The sequence below is a fragment of the Aethina tumida genome, chromosome 1 (assembly GCF_024364675.1).
Source record: "Aethina tumida isolate Nest 87 chromosome 1, icAetTumi1.1, whole genome shotgun sequence".
Lineage (NCBI taxonomy): Eukaryota > Metazoa > Arthropoda > Insecta > Coleoptera > Nitidulidae > Aethina > Aethina tumida.
In genome coordinates, this window is record NC_065435.1 from 64,273,950 (window position 1) to 64,297,848 (window position 23,899).

The 23,899-nt window shown below is 30.0% G+C and overlaps 1 protein-coding gene across 1 annotated transcript in view; it reads right to left on the reverse strand.

Annotated features, from left to right (window-relative positions):
- Nucleotides 1–305: 305 nt before the first annotated feature.
- Nucleotides 306–23,899, reverse strand: part of LOC109600826 (homeobox protein invected) — a 58,046-nt gene continuing 34,452 nt past the window's right edge. Inside the window, exon 2 of the mRNA XM_049961423.1 lies at nucleotides 306–966. Coding sequence (XP_049817380.1) covers nucleotides 608–966 — 359 coding nt within the window. The 3' untranslated portion in view covers nucleotides 306–607. The remainder of the gene's footprint in view (nucleotides 967–23,899) is intronic.

A 23,899-nucleotide genomic window follows, 5' to 3' on the forward strand; every position in this document is an offset into this window, starting at 1 on the left:
CCTCAAAAATAATAAAATATAATAAATAATCTAAACTATGCAGCTAACTTTATACAAGGTATGTACAATAACAATTGTATACAAAGAAACTAAAAAAACGAGGTTCGTACGACCGAACAGCGTTGAATTATTTTCCCCCGAAAAAAGAAAAATAATCCGACACATTACAGAGCAATGGCACAAGAAGTACTGTTCGCTTTGTACCACGAGGTTTGCAATTGTGTTCAAATGAATGGTACATTAATACGTTTTTTATGTTCAAGACATCGATCCGAGAATTGTTGAGACAATGTCCCGACACCGCCAAAAAAAAAACAGTTAGAGACAACGTGCGGGAAAAGTGGCCCCCCGAAAAAATTCCGACAACAAAATCAGGATTGAATGGGTCATTCGGACGCGGCAAGATATTTGCGCCCATTAGTGTTCCCAACGTACAAAATTAGAATTTGTAATTAAGATTTTGAAAGCGTCGTCGGCAATCGGGTAGCCGCCCGGTCCCGCAGAACGTAACCGAATCGAAAAATCACAATGGAAAAAATGGAAGCATGAAATTATCACCAACGGAACTCAATAAACCTAATCCTCGAAAATTCATCTAGTTCTGGTTCTATGAGGGCTTGCTCGCGTGCATGGCTTCCAATTCCTCCTCCTCCTTTGTCAGCGGAATCGTCGAGTGATTGTATAGTCCTTGTGCCATCAGCTGCAGCGCCAGCGGGTTCTTTTGGCCCGACGCCTTCTTGATCTTCGCCCGTTTGTTTTGGAACCAAATTTTAATTTGTGCCTCGTTCAAGCCCAATTCGGCGCTCAACTGTTGCCTTCTGCGTTCGGTCAAATAACGATTTTCGGCGAACTCGTGCTTCAGTCGTGCCAACTGGGCGCCCGAAAACGCCGTCCTCGGTCGTTTCTCTTCCGGTGTGGCACCGGCCTTCGGTGCTCCCGGTTTCTTTACCCTTCGTGTTCTTGGACCTGAAACAAGCGGTTCAATTAGGAAACTAAAAAAAAATATTCATTAAATAGTCACCAATTTAGGAATTGATTTGCTTTAGGTTGCTGTTTTAAACTTTCCAATCACAAAATTTCCTATTTAATAACGGTGAAATTGGCGTTTACTCGGTGTACAGCAACACCTCACTAATTATGAACAATGACTGATTTATAATTGAAATTTCACACCTTCGACATTTAATTATGATAACCGCCAAATGGCATTTACTTTGCACGCCGGCTAATGAAGTATTTTCTGATTACCAATCGTTGTTTACTTACATATTCGAAATAATCCTCTTACGTTAAATGGAATTTTATGCAAGATCTTGATAAGGAACTGTAATAAATTTTCAGATGCAGGATGATTAATGAAGGGAACAAAGTTAATTCAGCAGCAAACTCCTTTCACACGTTTTCTTTAAGAAAGTGACTTGCAGAAAAGGCTCCACAACAAACTTGTAAAATCAATAAAGTGAATTGGATACAAAATCCGGTGCGACTATAATTAATGGCGTTTCGAAAATGATTTTAATAAAAATTAATTACGTTAACAATAAGATAACTAGAAAATTGTTCGTGAATGCATGTTATTAATAACAGTGGTAATTGTATGTAACAATTAAAATCTATTAATGATTGTAATCAGCTACATAAACTACACGAATTGCTAATGAATTAATTATTGTTGAATTAATATGTGGTAATTGACACCAATTACGAACAAGACTTGATAATGTTATTCTGTGATATTTAATGTACGAATGATGTATAATTAATGATTTCTTCTATGGTACAATTAATTACAAATATTTCGATTTTTTTAAGAATTTTAATATTATTTTTATATATACGGTTGATTTAGAAATACAGGCCTATTATAGCATCTTTTACACATAATAAATGGGATTAATTAATTAAACTATTTTTTATGAAAAAAAAAAAAAAAATAAGTTATCCTTTAAATTTAACAACTTTCAAAATTGATACATAGTAAATTTCATACTATATTTCATATTAATAAGACAGTGACAGAGTGAAATATCATAATATGCCTTCTAAGTAAGTTAACTAAACTAGCTAAAATGTGGAATAATGTGATAAGTATTTATGATTAAGTGAGTCGTGTTATTAGTGAACATTTTGTAATAGACAAAATTTTCAATTTTGTATTTTTGGAGTTGCCGAATAACAAATAAGAAATAACATCTTTCAAAATTGATACATACTAAATTTCATAAAATATTTCATATTAATAAGACTATGACATAATAAAAAATAATTGTACCATTATTACTAAGTTAATTAACTAAACCAGCTAAATAGTGGAAGGAATTGTGAAAAGTATCTGTGATTAACTGAGTCTTGACATTAGTGAACATATGGTAAATGACAAAATTGCCATAAATACTTTTTGGGGTTGCCAAATAGCAAATGATAATTTTGGGGACAAATTTATATCGCTATAAAATAATTGAATAATTGAATTTTTTATTTAAATTTAATTTTACAATAATTTTTAATTTTTTTATATTATATTTAAGGATTTTAATATTACAGTGTGGCCCATTTAAGATGGAAATCTCTGTGTAATATTATTTTTAACTCAATTTTAATAAAGAATATCTCAAAAGTGTATGACAATAAAAACTTTAAGGTGCCATAAAAATTGTTTTTTACATTATATTTCAGTTAATAAAATACATTAAAAATGTATAGGATTATAATATTATACACTTATACATAATATTATACACTTATAAATTGGATTTGGAAATACACAGTATAAGATTTTTAAAACTCAATTTTAATCTCTAAAAAACGTTATGACAATAAAAACTTTATACATGGCATAAAAATGGTTTTTCCATCACCTGATAAGAGCCCACTATAGGGAATAATTTAATTAACTATTTTTTATTGAAAAATAATTTATCCTTTAAATTTAACATCTTTCAGAATTGATACATATCAAATTTCATAAAATATTTTATATTAATAAGACAGTGACAGAAAAATAACTTTTTTCTTAAGAAATGGTGCCTTTTAAGTTAATTAACTAAACTAGCTAAATTGTGGAATAAAATGTGAAATGCAAATGTCATGTTATTAGTGAATATATTGTAACAGACAAAATTGCCATTTGTGCTTCTTGGTAATATAAATTGGTCACAGAAATGATCAATGTCAAAAACATTATTTTACGTTTTTCGTAAATTTTTAAATTTAATTTTATATTAATATAATATTTCCGAAATTTTGATTATCAGTTCAACATGAGAAAGAAACTTAAATAAAAATATGGCACCTTATCAATTAAATTTATCTACTTTACATCAACAATAATTATTTTCTTAAAATACACAGACTATAATAGTTATAACAATTTCGAATTAACTACAAACTATAACTTGTAACTGTTTTTGTGCTGGTCTTTAGATATTCTGTCGTCTTGGAACACTTATAATTAGTTAAGAGCTTCCCCACCTGACAAAGAGCAACGCTTTAATTACAATTCTGTCAGGGGTCGTGGCGTCTCTAGACGAACCAATATAACTGTCACTAGTCACATCTTAGTACTATTATTGCTCTTCTCCACTTCCTAACAAACATATCTTGTTTGTTTTGCATATTAAAGACCTGTTACAGACAATTACGGTGTCATCAGTCTTGGTGCCACGAGACAAAATGGCCGGCAGACAAACAAAACAGATGTTCAAGTTGAAAATCAATTAACCGTCGCGATGATTGCAGTCCATCGCTTAAATATCAATCAGGAGAAGTTTAGTGAGCTAATTTAAAGGCTCTTATTGTCCATAATGGTGATACGATCTGCCCCTCGTTATTAGCTGGGTGTGTATCAACATAATTTCGCGATCGCCCATTGGCAGAGAAAACACGAAAGAAATAAAAGGAAGACGGACAAGCCGTTAAACAGAATAGGAAACGCATCGATCGAAGTAATGATTAATGAATTGGTCTGGTGTGCGTGTGTGGACCGAGAGGTTGAGCGCGAGAGAACTTCTCTTGGGACATTACATGTCAATGTCGCGTGGTTCAGATTGATCGAATCGTGTCGCTATCGATCTGTATTTTCGAAAGTCCACTACTTGCACGCATTTTCAGCGAAGCTATGTTAAATTAACGTTCGATTTAACGGACACATCTCATTGTAATAATATTCTAAGTCCATCCTAATTGTGTGAATATTTTTTATTAATCATTGAATACCTATAATAACTAATATAACTGTTGTACTATTTACGTTAAAGATCAAATAATTCAAATTTCTGTGTAATAACTGAGAATATGGAATGTCCCGAGGGCGAACGAGTACGACCGTGGTCGTCCATGTTTGAGACTCTGGAGACCACTTTTTCAGCGTCCCGCTGTCATCGCATCTTCCCTTTTTTAATTAGTTTTCTGCATGTAACTAACATATTCTATTCAAAGATTAATGTTTAAAGTATATACTACTTCTTAATTATACGTTGTACCTGGCCGTAACCGTTGATCAATATTGATACACATGTTCCATGCGAACCGTGAACAGTCACAATTTGTTTCTCTTTTACATATTACTAATTGATGTTGTTACTTTATGTTTGTTATTACATGTCTTGTTATAATTATGTTCTCAAATTTATCTTCCTGAGTATAATCAAAATTCAAATTCATATCAAAGGAATTGATAGTACAGATAGTAAAAATTAAGGCTTCCATTATTTTTTTAATTTTTATTTTTTTTTCCTTTGCCATACATACTATTATTTCTTTATCTAAATTTATTATTAATTATATATATTTTTATTGAATTCTTTAAATTTGCAACGTCACAACGTAAAAACAATAAAAAATATTATTTTTAAATATACAAACCTTATGGATAATATTTTTCTAATTAATATAGTTTAAAAAGTTATTTGCATCTGATCTTTAATTCTACTTAAATTTTATTTTTTTTAACGTTTTTATATTTTAATAATAATAATATAATTTTAAAATGTGTTTTCTTAATATGAAATGTTGGCCAATATTTTGAATTTGCAATATACTGTGATATATGGAATGTGATTATAAATAAATTTATCATTTATACAAAATTCAGTTAATCAAAACTATTGCTTATCCTATATTTATTCTTTATCGATTTCCATTCATTTGTCATACTTTAATTCGGAAATTGCGTTAAAATTACCATTTACTCAGCTCGAAAAATTAAAAAACCTTATATGTAGTATACAATGTATAGTGTATTTATAAAGAAATTATTCTTTAGAATTAATTTGTTATTTATTTTTCAATATTCCTATTCTCACTCCCATTCATAATTCTGTTCATATTCTTTATCAATTTCCATTCATTTGTCATTTCTTAATATGAAAGTTGTGTTCAATTTAAAAAAATATATATCTTTCTAAATAAATATTACTCACCTCAATTAGGATTGTCCTTCAATCAAGACAATCATAATTTGAAAAACAGTTAACTAGGTTAAATTAAATTTCCCTAAAATGTGAAAAAGAATAAAAAAAATCGAAGGAAAGCTTTATTTGAAAATTTGAATAAAAATCAAAATTCAAAAATCTCAAGATATAAATTCAAAAAAAAATTATTTTGTAATTTTTTTGTAAAATCAAATAAAAAATTAAGAACTTGAAGAAAATCATGTTATTCAATTAATTTTAGATAGTTTTAATTATTTGAAAAATATACTGTGTTTAATAATGTGTTTATAAAGAAAGTTAGTTATTCTTTATAAAACATCAGTTAATCAAAATAATTCTCATTAACTGGGCTAAATTATACTACCCTAAAATATATATTTATTTGCAAATCAATATTTATTTTTTCAAAAAACTCAAAAATCTTATAGATAAAACTATAAATTCAAAAAAATATTTTTGTATTTGTTTTGTAAAATTAATTCAAGGAAAAACTTGAAGAAAAACATGTTATATACAGTGGGTCTACGAATGTGATTATAAAGAAAAACTGGTTTTTATGAAGAAAGTCAGTTAATCAAAAAAATTAAATTGATTACATTTAAATATTTTTATAATGTTTTATAAAATTCGATATAAAATGAATTTTTTAAAATTATTTGAATATATTTTTTTTCAATCAATAGTACTATAAGAATAAAGGGGCGGATTTACACCCAATTATTAAAATTAGTATTTAAATAAGTAAATAATTAAGTTATACCAAATATTTACTGATATTTTTAAATATTATGGGAAACATTGTTATAAAACAAACAAAAGCTAATTATGTTAAGTTATTTGACGATAGATATTATGATGAAAAAAAATGAGAAAAAACATGTTCAATAAATTAATTAAATCCAAAATATAATTTAGATGTACGTATTTTAAATTAACTGACATGGAAGCGTTTCAATTTAATTTAAATTAATAAAAAACATGTTTAAATTCATATTTGACTGTCACATAGATAAACAAGTCGGTTTTAATTGAATGTGTCAAATATCAATAAGAAATATTAATAATTAAATTCCTTTATACAGTTAAATGCCATTAAGTAAATAGATTGTGACAAGCTGAATGATGATGACTAATATATTAAAATTCATATTCTATTGACATTAAATTTTAAACATTTAAAAAGATAAAAATGAGAACATTTGTTTAGCTAACATTAAACAATGTTTTTCATAATTATCTAACATTTTACTAAATTATTCTAGTTAAATATATACAAATACTAAATAAAACAAATATTCTCACGTATATGATGTGATGTAGGTTGATCTCAGGGTAAAAAAACTTACTTCGTCCTAAAACAAAAAGAAAAATCAAATTAGTTTAATACAATCAAAGTAATATTAACGATCAGGTGGCAAATAATAAACCCTTTTCGAGATGCGGCGTTAATTAAACCGCAAACTTGTAACGAACCCCGAATCCCGTGTCACTGATCTGTTACGTTGCACGTCACATTAAAATTCCCTCCAAAATTTACTAATATTAAAATTAATCAGCCATGTGACTGTCGTAAAACGGAACGAAAGGGTTGTAACGACATTGCCTCGGCTTCATTACGGATTAAAAATTATACAAATAAGCAAACATACCATTAGGTAGGGTGTGTCGATTTCTTTTATGTGGAATCTTTTGTGTGTTTCGTGCAACGATAATAATTTTCGTACGACAACCCCACAAACTTTTATTAATAAGTATCCACGAATTTTTGGATTGATGAACGTGAATGTTTGAATGGAAATTTATTAATTTAATTTGGCAAATTAAAAATTTTAATAAATTATAAGTATAATAAAAAATAATTACAATTTATTTGGATACGATTTTTGCTGTTATTGTCTTCAAAATATTTTATTACTTTAATGTAAGAAATATATAGCTTAATTCCTAAATCCTCGATAGCTTTTTTGTTCCGTGACGCACTAAAACCCATTTTCGTGGGTCTAAATCACGAAAATATTACGAAAGACCGGATGCATTATTAATTCAATGGGAACGGCCGGGAACGGAAATATATATTTTATTTATGCGACCTAAAAATACCTAAAGCGTTTTTCGTTTTTATGGAGTAGTTTTCTGGGGTGGTTGTTAGGCATTCGGAATGGCTCTATTAATTCATTAGAAGGTATGTTTATGAACGAGGCGGGGTTATCGAGGAATTTTTGTGCATTCGCGATAGAGAAATAAAAATTCCGGACTACTAAACTAACCGTGGATTAAGTAATTATTATGGTTAGTTATTTTATCTAATCGTGCCAGTGCGTTCACGTGGTATATAAAACTAACACCCCGAAATCATTTTTTCGTGCGGCATAAATGAAAATTAATTCCATCCATTCATATTTAAATTGGATTCGTTCCGTAGAATTATGTCTCAGTATTTTTTTATATATATTTTAACCAAACGGCGTGAATGACTCATCCCAGTTTTATTTCGTTTACAATAAACTTAAAATAAACGTTCACAAAACCGTTTAAAGTATACGTAACCAGAGCCGGAATTGGCCACGTAGCAGAAGTAGCAAATGCTAATCAAAAATCATCATATCAAATTATACTATAAAATTCAGGATTATTAAATTTGAAGTCTTAAATCCTTGAGAACATTCTATAGTCCGACACATTTTGATTTTTGAATACAACAGACATCAGAGATTGTCAGGGACAAAACTATGATAATCCCAGCAACATAAGACAACAACATGTAGGCAATAAACATCATGTGCTTGGTATTTAGTTGCTTCAGAATACTGGACAAAAGAGACCATCATTTTCTTCAAAAGCTGTTTTCACATTTCTTTCGCTTCAACCAGTCGATGGAGACTTATTACAAAAACAATAAAACATATTGATACAAAAAGGGAGAATCAAGACCTGGTGTCAAAGGCAAAAGATTTGACCAACTATGAAGAATATCAAATAAGCAAAATACAAACTATACAACAAATCAGACACCTACACATTATTGAAATGCGGTCGTTCACTGATATAGTCAAACCCTCACGTACGGTCAAAAGGAAAGCCTATGATGACTAACTAGTACACTCTGAACCAATAAACTACTTAAAGACTGCTGCCATTGATAACATATAAGAATGAAACTTTGTGTTTACAGTTCCAAACTTCCTAACTCCTTAGCATTGTGTTTCTCCAATGTATATATATATATTCTTATGTATCTACTTGCTTCTGATAACTGGCTGCAGCTGAGAAACTTCTTTTTCAACGTATGAGCTAAGAAATACAATGGGGTAAGTTGATTTAACTGTACCTCCACATAATATTGCATATTTTAAATGAATATTTTTTTATAAAACCAAGAACCTCTTGTTAACATTTGTTACGAGCCCCGCGTCGGCTTAATCCGACACTGCACAAAACTCGGTCCCTCTAATCAATGTTCGTGTGTGGCATGCCGGAGCATAAAAAAAACGATTCACAAATTAATCCGTAATTAGATCGGGTGAGGACAGCCATCTGACGACAGCGATTTAATTTCAAATAGATACGTAAATTCACACAAGGCTGTTAGATTATGTGCGTCACACAACAACACTTTTCTTAGATCAGAAATTCGATTGTTTGTTTTGATTGCTTTTATTGCCGAATAAAATTTACTCCAATTTCAATTTCAAACACATAATTTCCATTTATTTATATCCGCTATGTAACTTTTGTGATTTATGAAAGGTCTCGTTTAATGTAGCCATGTTAACGAACACGAGAGTAAAAACTTTAAACAATTGGAAATTGAAAAAATAAAACGTCTTTGCTGTTTATAAACTGTTGTTGAAAATTAAATAAAATTCCTTGTTTAATATTAAATTAAATTATTTTATTAAACGAATAACTGACAACCAAAATCAGAATTTTTGAAATGATTATTAAAACTTAAATTTTCTGTATTATTTGTGTTCTGATCCAATTCTTTTATTTTGTAATTAAATGAAATTATTTTATTAATCAAATAATTAACAACTAAAATCTGTATTTGTGAAAAAAATTATTAAAAGTCAAATTTCCTGTAGTATTTGTATTCAGTTCTATTGTTTTTTAATTGTAAATGTAATAAAAATTTAAAACACTTGAATCACAGATAATAAAAATTTTAAACAATTGAAATTCTTTTATGAATTAAATGACTGACAACCAAAATCTGAATTTTCGTAAAAATTATTAAAACTCAAATTTTCTCTAATATTTGCCTTTTCATCTAATTCTTATGTTATTTAACTATAAATGTAATAAAACTTTAAAATGCTTAAATCATGTTTATAGTAACGACCATTAAAATTTTATCCATGACACACAAAGCGCATATTTTTTTTTAAATTACAGCAGTGATTGTTGCAGTGTCATAAATAATAGTGGAAAAAATCGTTGCCATCACTTGTCATAACCACAAAATGTAACTCAAAAGGTAACCCATATTTATAGTAAAGTGGTGAGAAACCATGAATTGCTGAAACATTGTTTTGAGCTAAATGCAGAACCCAAAGGAGCAGATTAAATACATTGTAAACCGCGTATTCTTGTCATAAAATCATGCAAATTATGCAGGAACTGGTGAAATAGTTGCCGCGTGTCTCGTATTGCAGTCGACCGCAGGTTTACGACAGCGAAACTTGTAAAACGTACATAATATCGGGAATGATGTTCCTGAAATCTGATGCGGGCACACTTCGAGATGGGTGGCCATTATACAGGGACAGGTCAACCGAATATGCTTCTCGTGTTGCTTTTTTTCCTCTTTTTTTTTTTCGCCGTAACCATTTTAGTCACCCTTTTATTCCGGAGTCAAATTAAAAGCAACCCCGCGTTAATTACGGCCGGCGATTATCCGCACTTTTCAGGAATTTAATTAAAAACCCGCCTCGATTAGATCCATCAAAACAAACAGTAGTTTAAAGGAAAAAAAAACCGTGAAATGAAATAATTGGCGTGAAGTTCTCGAAGTGTGGGGGTTGGACGCGAGAGAAGAGGGGTCGTCGCGCCCTGCGCACTGTTCGAAGTTGTGTTCACGAAACTTGCTATTGCCAGGTTGCTAATTTATAAAAATTTTAATGACGAAAATTAGGACGGTATAAAACGCTTAAGAATTTTTTACTGTACATTAATTTTAGAACGCAAGCGAAAAAATCCGGCCTCCATTCGGCTGATTTTCCAGCGATTTCAGACATTCGTACAGGGTGCGTCAGCTTTCCTCCCCATTTCCTAATATAAATTCACGATGCGTTCCGGACTGTTATCTGAGCTTAACAGCTCCGCGGTTCTCCCGATGCCTGGTAATTGAATGTTTCTGCAAATCGTCCCGGCAACATGAGCCTTTTATCGGGGGACGTCCCCCCGGGGTAATATTGAAAATGTCATCACTACACGCTCACTACATTAATTCCCGATGTCGTCGGGAGTGGTGCGTTCCCGATTTTCTTTTTAGTTCGGAGGGTGGGACGCGATCCACAGGTTAGTCGGATGAAAGATTTATTTATGTTTGTGTGTGAGAGTGTTTGTGTTGGCGTACTGATAACGGGGGGGAGTTTATTACGGGGTGTTTTATTCATGTTCCCAGCAGGAGGGGTCGTTTTGTTACACTTGTTGCGATTAATAAAATTGCGATTCGAAATATTAATTTTATAATTCAATTATTAAGATTATAATAAAAAAGTTTTAAGACCCTAATAAAAAGTAATTAGAAATAATAATGGTCAATAAAAAGGTGGTATCAATCGTTTCAGGTTATTATGAGGTAAATGGTCAAATGATTTTCACAAAGAAGTGTGAGTGCAGTTTATGCTAGCAGAGAGACATCATCGTTTACACTCCTCCGCTTTTATCTATAAGGACATAAACATAATTCTTTTATTTGTTTAAGTGAAAGAACTTGACCTAATTTTAGTATTGTTGTTAGATGATATTTGATAAGATTTTAGTTTAATAAAATAGGTAACGCCCTGGCAATCATGCATGAAGCTGCTGACATCATAGGTGCTCATATTCTTAATTTAAGGTATAGTAGTATCGTATACATTTAAATGCATTTATATTGTGGCTGAGATACAAAATAAAATTTGTAGTAACAACATAATACCTAGATGTAAAATATGTACTATAATATTGTTCCAATAAAAGTGTGAAATGTGAATGTAAAGATACGAAAAAAGTGGTTCAAAGCGATAAAAAGAGGTAATTTATTCATTTAAACTTGTTACTTTTATTTAATTATATTTAAATTTAGAGTTAGTATATATTACGTTATTTTAATCTCTCTAAAAGTTAAATAAGAATTATTTAGGGAGCTCTAATTTTGCTTAAATGTATGACAATTGTCAGTGAAATATGAGCAATTATTTTATTCTTGGTGCAAATAAAATAACTTGGATTGAATCAAATTTTGGCAAGTTATCTGATCATTTATTATCTGTTAACTTTCACTTAACGAAACATTAGAGGCGCAATGAGCACTGATGACGTCAGAAGATACTCTAACACTGATACCGTTGTATTAAAATTTAAATAATTTCTAACTTTTAAAATACTCAAGTTATACGTACGAAACAAACGAAATTCAGTTTGTAACAACTCTATTTAATAGGAAAAAATAAAATTATGAACTTTTGTAATCATTTAGACTTCGTTCTCAGAGACCAAAATTACCTTTTCTAGATTTCTCACGGTGTAATCTCTTATCCGAAAAAAAAATAGTAAAAATACATCAATAGTTAAAAATACCCCTCCAAAATTTTTATTTATAACTCCATATTTGGAGTAACAGTTCAAAGTAAGACAATAAAACTTTTCCCAAAAATTGTTTTGTATATCACGTGACAGAGTTTTACTATATCATTTTTAGAGCCAAAAAATAAGAAAAATTGATTAGTTAACCACGACTTAGAAAAATATATGAAATTGGTATACATTCTTTGGAGGGATGTGAAATTCGGATAAGTATTTTTTTTATTAACCAATTCTTTTTTTTGCCTACAACAAATAGATTATAACATATAGATATAAATTAATTTAAATCAGCAAAATACTATACAAATACGTATATGTTCACTCCAAATTAACCAATAAATTTCAAATAGAATAATTGAAAAATTTAATATTGGAGAGAAATTTCCTATTCTCTCTATAAAAGTCCAATTCCGTGTTTTCAATAAATCTAAATATTCCTTTTATAACGGACGTGTCTTCAATATTCCATTTAGGTTTTTTGAAAACTTTCTTGGCTCGGTAGTAAATTTCTTTTTTTTAAAATAGCAGTACGGGAACATAAAATTGAATAAAACATGAACCCAAACCGTATCAATTAAGCACAACCCATCAACACACCTTTCGTGAAAGTTTCCAGTGATTTCCATTGGCAATAAACAATATTTAACACTGGTTAAGAATTCGTGCGCAGTTCCCCGCCGCAAAATAATTCACTTATTATTGCAGAAATAAAAATGACAAATACATCCGGATATATGGGACGTGTGTGTGTATGTGTGTGTGTGTGTGCATGCAATAAAGCGAACACGATTAAAACATCCGTGCATCCGAGGAGCGAGAAGAGCGTAAGTGCAGGCAGTCAGTACGGCACTCGATGTTTATATTTACGAGTTGCCCACCCAAATAGAAGTCTGTCTGTCGGTCGGGTATAACATTTCAGCCAACATCTGAGAGGGATATTATGAGCGTCTTACAATTTATTCGCCGTTTGTGTTCAGCTAGATAATTAAAAGTCATATTAAATAAGAATTATCGCACTTGTTAATGCCTCCGCGACTCTTTTGATGGCTTTTTATAACTGCCCCGCGATTATTTCCCCGTTTTTCCTCTCTTTTTGCATGTTTTTTTTTTTTTCGTTTCGTTTTGTATGTCCTGCGTAAGCGGAGGGAACCGTTGTTTGGCGCGGTCGTTGTTTCATTTGTTTTAGTGGTGCGTTTGCTTTGATGTAGGAACGGCTATGGCGAATTATTCGGATGGCTTGGAGATTTATTAAGCCCGACCAGGACAATTACACTTATTCCGGACAGTTTATTTATGGACTCTGCAACTCCCTAGTTTATAGTCACATCTTTACTCTGCAATTCGCATTTTTTATTAAATATTTTCCACGTAAATTAAAGGGTTTATAACATTTTTTTTAAATAAAATTATTATGGTAATTTTGAATTTTTAAAATAAATTAGTTTTGTTTAAGTAAATTATTAGTACACAGTGAAGTAGTAAAAAGACTTCCACCTCTTGATAACTTTTGAATGAAACAAGATATCAACACGAATAAAAAATAAAATGTTGTTAATCTAACTGAATTTTGATATAAAACTGACCTGTGCCAAATTGACAGTAGCTTATGAGCACTATTAACAGTCTTTTTAATGGAATGAGTGGTTTTGTGAAGGTATTTTTGTTCACTATTTAAGGCTAGGTTAGTTTAGATTAGATTAGGTTAGCTTAGGTTTTCCAAAACTACTTTACTGATTAAAATCGAGTGATTACTAGTGTGATTCAGTTAATATATGATACATTTTCAAAAAAAAGACTAGTTACTGTTTATCTGTAAAAATTGATTAATAAGTTTTTCAGGACAATATTTATATTATAGAAAACAGACTTAGTATATTGTTTACATTATTTTTGTTGATGGTGCTGACAATAGTTATCAGGGAGGGGTACTTTATAATCTCACTCTATTAGGATATTAAAATATTATTTTTAAATTGAAACCACCAAAATATTAATGATACATCAATACACACTTTTCACAACCTCACTGTATGTATGTGGACATTTAAATGATGAAATTTCCCATAAAATATTGTTGTTGAGAAACTTACTTTCAGCGGGTTAAGTATTAAAAAATAATTTTTAAAATATAAATTGTGATTAATTTAATTTCCAAAAAGAATTATTCTGTATTTATTACTAAAAAATCGATGTTCCTATAAGAAAATAACTATTTCATCAATCAATATTTTACAGAAATTTTTTTTTATTATATCCTTTACTTTCGTATTGTTGTGCATATTATAGTCCTCAGGGAGAGGGTACTCCTATAACCTCACTCACCAACTACTAAAATATTAATAGCACATCAATATGAACTTTTTACGACCTCACTGTATATACACATTTAAATTGTGGATCTTAAAAATTGCAATACTAAAATGCAAAGATAAAGTATATTTTTCATAAAATTATAAAACTGTCAGTATTGATTGTTTTTAATTTTAAAATAATTTGAAATAGTAATTGACCCACAAGAGGATTGAACTATCTAGAGAATTGTTAAAAATAAAAAATAAAATTGCATTTTTTCCAACCATTCAAAAACATCTCAAAAATCTAATTATTATTACTATTATTATTATTATTAATTTTTAAATAAACTTACATTTACTAATAAACATGCTAGGACTTAATTAAGTCCTCAGTGGGTTAAGTAGACAATAAAAAAATAATTTTAATTTTTAAAATGTTCCATAAAATTATGAAATAAGTCCTGACAGTTTCCGTAATATTAGTAGTGAAATTATATTATCTCTAATAAAAGATTCCATCCCATTGAAAAGTTTCATTATGTTGTATTCATATTTTTACACACAACAAGATAAAAAATTGATTTTCTTACTTATCTAATTAAAGTTGTAGAAAAACTCTTAACTCACGATAATAAGTTTGACTTTGATAATTTATTAAGAAAAGGACAAAAACGTCTTTTTTTTTTAATTTACATACTGATTTTTGTCCTTAATAATCAAAAAAACAAATATTTATAAAATGTGACATTTGAGATGTTTATATTATTTGATGACCTTAATCACTGAAAAAAATTACCTATATTATTTTTCTAATTAGTAAAGAAAACATGAGCTTTGGCAAGATAATGTGATCTCATTTCTTTATTTGTTTTTCGTTTATTTTATTTTGTATTTTAGTTTAAATTTACAAATTTCGATATGACATATTCAAAAACGTTAAAAGTTACTTTCAACTTAATTTACATTTAAGTGAACATAAAGAAAACCATTAAATCAAAAAAAACATATGAATAATAATTTCTTTAATTACCAACAACTAAATATCAAAAAATTAATTAAGCCACCAAAACGCCGAATATTAACAAGTCAATTTAATTAAGTTTAAATGATTAACTGTTTAATCCAGACAAAAAACTGCAATAAATATATTTTTTTTATGAAAACAGTTTATACGTTAAATCAAACAAATAATTAAAGCACTAATTAAATTTGAAATTATATTACCATAAAACATTTTAATTATTAATCCAATAATACGTTAAACTCGTATATTATTCCTGTAGTTAATTAAAAACATATTACAATCGTATAAATTTAAGTTCATTACATGCCGCGCTGATTATACCGTTTTAAATTCCCTTTTTTGTATGTATATGAGATTGTGTTTATGTAATAGTTTAATTTTATAAAATATCGAGTGCAAATTTGTTTAATGATCCCAATGGATACAAAATACCTAGCGGATTTCATTATCGTATCGATTCTCTTCGCAGCGTATGAGCATTGTTTTAATTAACATTAAAACTTCATCGGTGATTGATTACGGCTATGATTAATTTTACAATGAAAATAAAACACGGCGACGTTAATGGAAGTTTTGTCGCCGTTTCGTTTGATTTTCTCGGAATATTAACTGGGACAACGAACACCACAAAACTTGATTGGAACCGATGATGGCCACCGTACTTAACGATTCCGATAAAATTATCGTGTGAAATTAGATTGCCTTTAGTGCCTTAAACCAATCGTGGAAAACAACACGGAACTCGACATAGAAGTCATAAAGATAAGCTTCACAATTAGAAAATTAGAACAACGACGTATTGTTGTGAATTGTTCAAGTTGTTGGCTTGCAATTAAATAGTTTTAATTACGGCAATATTAGTGGGCCGATTGGAAAAATGATCGACATGGGTGGCGGAACCGGCTAATTGATCGTTTACTCAAAACTACTGACACACAAATATTTCGTTATAAATGTGTTGGATACACTCTCGTCACAGATTAGAATGATTAAATCGACTGAAACTGGTAACATAACTATTAGTTAATCGCTTCTAATGGATTTTCTATTTTATTTTGCCTCCGCCGCGGCCTTGTTTATTGGGATGAAACGGGATGATACATCAAATGAACTGTTATGGTAAACTGTATTCCACTTATAATAAAATATACGGGAGTTATTTTACTCAAAATGTAGCTTTACTGTTTCTCCTAATGGTTGTAAATTTATTACAAGTCAAGTTAATTATTTTCGAAAAAACATGGTATATTATCACATAATTTGTGTGTAGTTTTAAATATTTGATGATCTATTTATTGCCCGCATAAACAATAATTTAATATTCAAATTCTTCTTTCTGTTGCACAACAAGCAATTAAAAATGAAAGCTTCAATGCAAAAACTAGGTTGGTCCATGGCTACCAGATATGTTCAGCCTTTATTACTGACTCTTGATATTAATTTTCTCTAGAGGCACATTTTCAATTGATGTATATTTTTAAAATTCATTAATATTATTTGGATTTTGAACAAAAATAACGGTTTAAAAAAATTAATTTAAAATTTTTTATCCTTTACAGGATTTTTTATCAGTTTAATTTAGTTATTAATCAGAATATTATAATATGCCATATATATTTAAAAATATTATTAATTAATAAAAATGTATATTATTATTAGAAATTAATATATGAGAATATGCTAATTTAATGAATTTTACCAAAGATGAGAACTAATTAAAAAATATATAAAATTATGAAATTTTGAAAATTATAAAATTCTTAAAATTCTAAATTATTATTTTTAATTATTCACTCGTTGTGATAATTAACATACATAAAAAATAAGTCTCTTAAAATTTTGAATCAAAACGATACTGATATTAATAAATCTTAAGTTGTTGGACACACTTAAAAGTAATTAATATTATTATTTGTATAAATAATTTGAATAATAGGAATATTGAAAGAATGATTCTTAAGTAATTTTTATATTTAATTATACAAAATGTATTAAAATTTCATAACATAAAATTTTGAAAATAAAAATTCTTAAAATTTGAAATTAATTTTTTAACATTATTGTTTTAAAATTCATATTTTAATCGTTCTTTAGTGACCCTTTAAAAAAAAGTCGAATTTTTGTACCATAAAAAATACATAACTTGTTATGTAAAAAATTAATATATATAAAATTACATCCATACATTGATAAGATTAATATTTCTAATATTTTAAATAAGATTCTAAAGAGAATAAACAGCAATTTGTATTAATAAATAACACAATAGGTAATTACAATTAATTAACTAATACTAATATAAAATGTATTAAACCGTTTGATTAAAACTAGTGACCGCATTAGAGGAAAATCAAATTCGTAGCTGGTTCGTATAACAAAAAAAAAAAAGAACGAGGCCGCGAAAGAACGAAGCCAAAAGTCAAAGAGTATGGAAAAAACACAGGCAGGCCAGCGATCATTAAAGCTCATGTTTAAACAAAAAGGTCCCATTAGACCGGGGCTTTATCTAATATTTGTCCACGGTTGTGTCTACGATATCGTACGGGTTCTACCCACGTGTCCGACGAAGATCGACGTCCATTGAGGGCGACGTGCGCGACGAAGACAGAGTGGGCCACACAACTCGAAAGGCCGACCACCAATTAAGGATGTAAAGCACATTAATTTGCCGATGGACCTCCTATATATGTGTAAACTACTTCTATTCTTATCCACACAATCGATTCGTGCCGTTCTTTTCTGTCGCGCCGGTTTCTGCGATTGAGAGAGGGACGCGAACAACCGACAAGCACGACAACAACCACGGGATGCGGGAAAAGAAGTTGCTTTTTTCGGTGCTCCGCTCTCGGTCGTTTCACTTTGGCAAATTTAAATACGGACAGGCAGATGGAGACAGATTAGGTGACTTCGGCTCAGTTAATTAACGGATGATTCGATTTATTTAAACATTCGGCGAAAAAACTGCCATCCGTTTTTAATACGCGAAAACGGCCCTAGGTACAATTAAAAGCCGCCACAACGGATGGGCCTTAACGTTAATTAACTCACTTGCCTATGGGCTCGCTGCTCAATTGCCCCATTCAATTAACCGATTTACAATAATGGAACCGTTCGTTTGAAGCTTTCATCGTTTACGCGAAACAACTGTCGGATACATATTAGTTTGGTGCTAACGTGTTATCTTTTTATTGGGCTCCTTTTTTTTTGCGTACGTCTTATGGGCCGCTGTTCTAATTACGTTGAAAATTTTTATTTAAGTAGGAATGAAACTCATCAACAAATGCCTTGATAATATGTTGCTATAAGTTTAAACTGTAAACCAACTTTAAAATGTTGAAAAGTACTTCACAACATCCACATGAAGTAAGCCATCTTCAGCTTAAATGCAAATGCAAACTATTAAATTGTAACTTTAGAATAAATTTTAGAGTGAATTCTAATAGGATCTTAACCCAAGTACAATATTTAAATACATGCACCAAACACGAAAAGTTATTAGTTCCTGTTGTTATTACTTTGAGGTTGTTATTACTTCGGGTTTATTGGTCGACCAATAAACCCGAACAACTATAGATATGTTAAAAATTATTTGGATAATCTTCACCTCATTTACATGAAGTAAGCCTTCTTTAACAGTCGATGATTTTCTTCTATTAGTCTTGAGTGAGCTTATAATTAGAGGTAAATACAAAGCTTCTGGGCAATTCTAAACTGTAACTTTAGAGCAAGATTTAGAATGATACTAATTCTAATAAGATTTTAACTCATGTATAGTATTTAATTACATCCATTAAAAAGTTAATAAGAAACGTTCTTATTATTTCAAGGTTAATAATTGTATCACTCTTGATATTATGTTGTTATTTGAAAACTACTTATAAATAAATGTACTTTGATAATCTTCACGATCTCTAAATGAAATAAACCCTGTCCAGCTTTCGATGGCTTTCTTCTGTTAGTCTTGAATGAGCTTGTAATATTGATAATTGCAAAGCTTCTGTGCAATTGTTAATCTATAACGTGGTTTAGAGTGATACTAACATTATAAAAGGTTTTAACTAAAGTACAATATTTAAATAACTTCAAAAAGTTAAAAGGAAGTGTTCTTATTTCAATGAGGATTTAAAGGAAATAAACTCTCTTCAGCAGTCGATGGTTTTCTTCTTTTAGTCTTGAGTGAGCTTGTAATTCTGTGCAAGGCTTCTGACCAAATTGTAAGTTTAATTTTACTAATTTTAATAAGATTTTAACTTAAGTGCAATATTTGAATACATCCAACAAAAAGTTAATAAGTAACGTTCTTATTACTTTTAATTTTATGAAAACTCATCAATAAATGTACTTAATACTTGAAAACTACTTTGATAATCTTCACGTCTATTTGAGATAAGCCCTCTTCATCTTTTGATGGTTTTCTTCTGTTAGTCTTGAATGATCTTGTGATATTGTGTAACAGAAAATTGCAAAAGCTTCTGTGCAATGGTTAAACTGTAACAAGATTTAGAATGAAACTAATACCAGTAAGATTTTAACCCAAGTAAAATATTTAAACACATCCACCAAAAATTTAACAAGGAAATAATAGTAGGTATCGTCCCTATAACAAATATTATCGACACCCATATTAAATTATTTGGTATCGTCCCTAAAATAAATATTATCGATACCTATTGATGATTGTTAGTCTTCAAAAAGAATGTTTACATACCTAACACCTACATCATGCAAAAGAGCCTACTACAATTACATTAGAAACACATTTATATATAAATAGAGATAACAGAACAGATATAAATGACCTTAACCAAGATTTGTGATTGATTATGTTCCCCGATATAAAATGTCACCATCCAAAATACAAAGAATTTAATTATTTTGTGGACACCATGTCATCAATTTCGTGCAAACCGATCCCACACAACAATAATTACACCTAAATTGTCTCCTTTCAACTATTCGAAATGCGTGATTAATGATCAGCGTGTATGCAAAATATTGTTGAAATTTGATCTGTTCAACAGTCCGGATCTATTTTCAAGTCAAGAAATTTTAAGTGTCTTTCGTCTCGGTCGCCCGTTCGTACGGCTATCTGCGTCGAGCAAGACGGAACATTCCCCGTCGAATAAAACTGAAAATGCCACACACAGAGCTGCCAGCCGAAGATGTCTTCATCAAGCAACTATTTGTGACGTCAGACGGCCGGAGAGAGATCGTCGCATCGGTCCGATGTGCGGAACAAGGACGACGTGACACTTCCATATGGGAAAATATGCCTTTGAATACTACTAAATTAGTTATAAATATACTGATTATGCACGAACTCATTAAGATTTTTTACGGATTCCGGCAGTTTTTTGTGCTGAGTGTTTTTAATATCTTGATTAGGTCCGGGGACGGAACGTTATAAGAATTTAAATTAAATTATGGGGGTTTAACTGCTTTCAGAAAATAATTAGGACTGACATAAATTCCCTTTTAAATATGTGTGTTTGTATCATAGAGATTGTAATTGCCTCCAAATAACAAACAATCCACGTAATTAATGATACCGACGGAGATAAATAAATATTCGTCGTGTATAAATAATCGATCGAAATGGTTCCATTTCTGTCGTTTTGATTAATGAATTGAACAACTGAAAGTTGATCCTAGCAAAAAAAATGTTTTTCCGAAGAAAATCCTATATTCGTAAAACAACGTTTATTTATAGATTTGCATAAATCACAATCACTTATAATAAATTCAACATAATCCTGCCGAAAATGTATAAATAAATCTTGGGCTTAACATATTTTCAACCGGAACCACATAAATAAAACCTCAGAACGTTAAATTTTGTACTGTGATTAATTAATAAAAGTAACATAACACAAGATAAAAATACGTGTATGTGCTGCGTTAACTGAAAAAGCTGTCAAGGAGTATTGTTGAAGGGTTAGGGGAGGTATCGTTCAAATGACACGTCCAATTTTTGGATGTCTGTGTTTGTTAAAATATCGGGTTACAAGTGACTAAACATGAGATAAAAATGTGATTCCAAAAACGAGTCAGAAACCTTAGTAGGTACTGTGTAGAAGATTAGGGAAGACTACTGTTGTTGTTAGTTTATTCTTTATTGTGTGGTGATACAGAAATGTTTTCCTTCCTTGTAAATGATCTAACTATGGTAATATACAAGATGTTACAGTGTATATGGGTAACCTTCTGGATTTATCTGAAAGCCATCAAGATAAGATGACAAGTTCCTATAACAACTTTAAGGAGATGTGACCTCCAAAGCACGTTGCCAAAAGTTTATTTGAATAACTTTCAAAAGTCAATTTTTAATATGATGGACTTGTAATGGCATCTTATACATACATTTGATTTAATTAGTTGTATAGGCTGACCAGCTTAAAAACCGAAGATGTTAATGGTTTCTTAATTCTTCACATACAAAACCCAATATTTAATAATAAATATAAAAAACAGACTTTGAACTTTTAACTCTTTTTGGGTAATATGTAGAAAATTAGGGTAGACTACCATTGTTGTTGATTCATTATATATTGAGATGATAAAATGAGTTGTTCTTGAGAAAAACTGTTTTATTTTTGGTTATAAATAAGAGCCTCTTTGACATTATCAAAGGTAGGATTTTGTATATCAGTTTAATATGGACAAACTCTCAAAATTGAAGATTTTTGAGTACTCCAAAATACTGCATTGTTTCTTAATTCTTCACATAGACTAACACTTAATAAACTTCCAATGTAAATGGGAGGAAACAGCCTGACGCAAATCAATCACTACCGGAAATACTATTAATAAATGTTGCCGCGTTTATTCTGCGTCTTAAACAGAATAAAATTAATTCACAGTATGTCATCTACATTAATTATAGTTGATTTTGCAAGAGACATTATATATTAATTATAATGTTATTCACTTTTTATTATAATAACTCTTCTATAACTGTTAATAGTTTGTGTATACATTTATAACCTTGAAAATTAAGGTAATAAACTTTTTAAGAGCCATAACTAAGAATTAATCTAATGCGACTTTTATGACCATTGTATATCATTAATTGTCGACTTTTCACTGTTTAAAAGTTTCAAATTGCCCCACAATTATTATACGTTATAAAACAATAAAACGAAAGCCTTTTATCACAGTGCACTGGTTATAGTTTTATTGATGTTCCCCTTGGCAATGCTTCAAACACATACGTACGTACGCTCGGAATTGTGTTGACGATCAACAGGTGACGATATAAACATTTAAGTACGTAGGCACATTTTATAAGGTGAGTAATATAATCCGAGCAAAGCCGTATCGCCTATAAAAGTTCACCTTAACAGCATTCACGTGTAAGTTAGATACAGCTCAATTAAAAAGCGCCCGTAAACCAAAAAAATAAAAAAAAAATTAATGGCCATCAAACAAGTGAATATTAAGTTCCTAATCTGTTGTCTGGGTTACCCGATTAAGTCCGTCGTATGAGTTATTGGAGCTGTCCGAAGTGATGAACACGTTGTCCCCGGTTGTTTGTCACCTGCACACACGGAAAAAAAAACGAAGAAGAAAAAAATATCTGGTTCCCGAAAAGGCCGCGGGGTCTGATCGGATGCGGTAATGCGGGACGACGTGTTTACTCTAAACATTGTGACATTCGGGGTGATTCGTTTAATTGGTGGCGACAGGTGGTCATTTCAAATTTTGGTCTAATGTCCGTTTAAGCTTTAAATCCTGGCATGCCATTCAATTTTTTTTTTTTTTTAAATATAAGACCAAATCCTTAATTAAGAAGGCTGAAGATTTGCCAGCAGGAAATAATCAATAAGAAATTTATTGGAAAGGAAGAAGCGAAGAAAATAACAAGGGGTCTCAATGGAAACTGTGTAACCAACAACAATCATACGAGAATAAAATTTAACATACAATTAAACAATTTTTAAAAGCCCAATTTTCTTTAGTTATAAACAGTGAGGTCGTAAAAATTTCCTGATAACTATTATAAGTACAATCAACAATTTAGAAGTAAACGAGATACTGAAACTAATTGTTTCCTCTTGCATAAATACCTCTAATAGAGGGAGGAGATTTTTGCGACCTCAGTATATATTTCGAAGAAATAAATTCAAATGTGTAGCTAATAATGGTCAAATAAAATTTGAATTAGAGTAAGACTAAACTAGTAAGAACTATAACTAGAATAGTTATATTTACCATCTTTTTATAGTTCAATGTGATAAATTACAACTTTTGACCATTACATAGTATAATGTTATTGAATTGAGATTGTTCTTTCTGATTTTTTTAATGAATCATTTAAGTTGAGAGTTAATGTTGCTGTACATTAATGGCATTACATT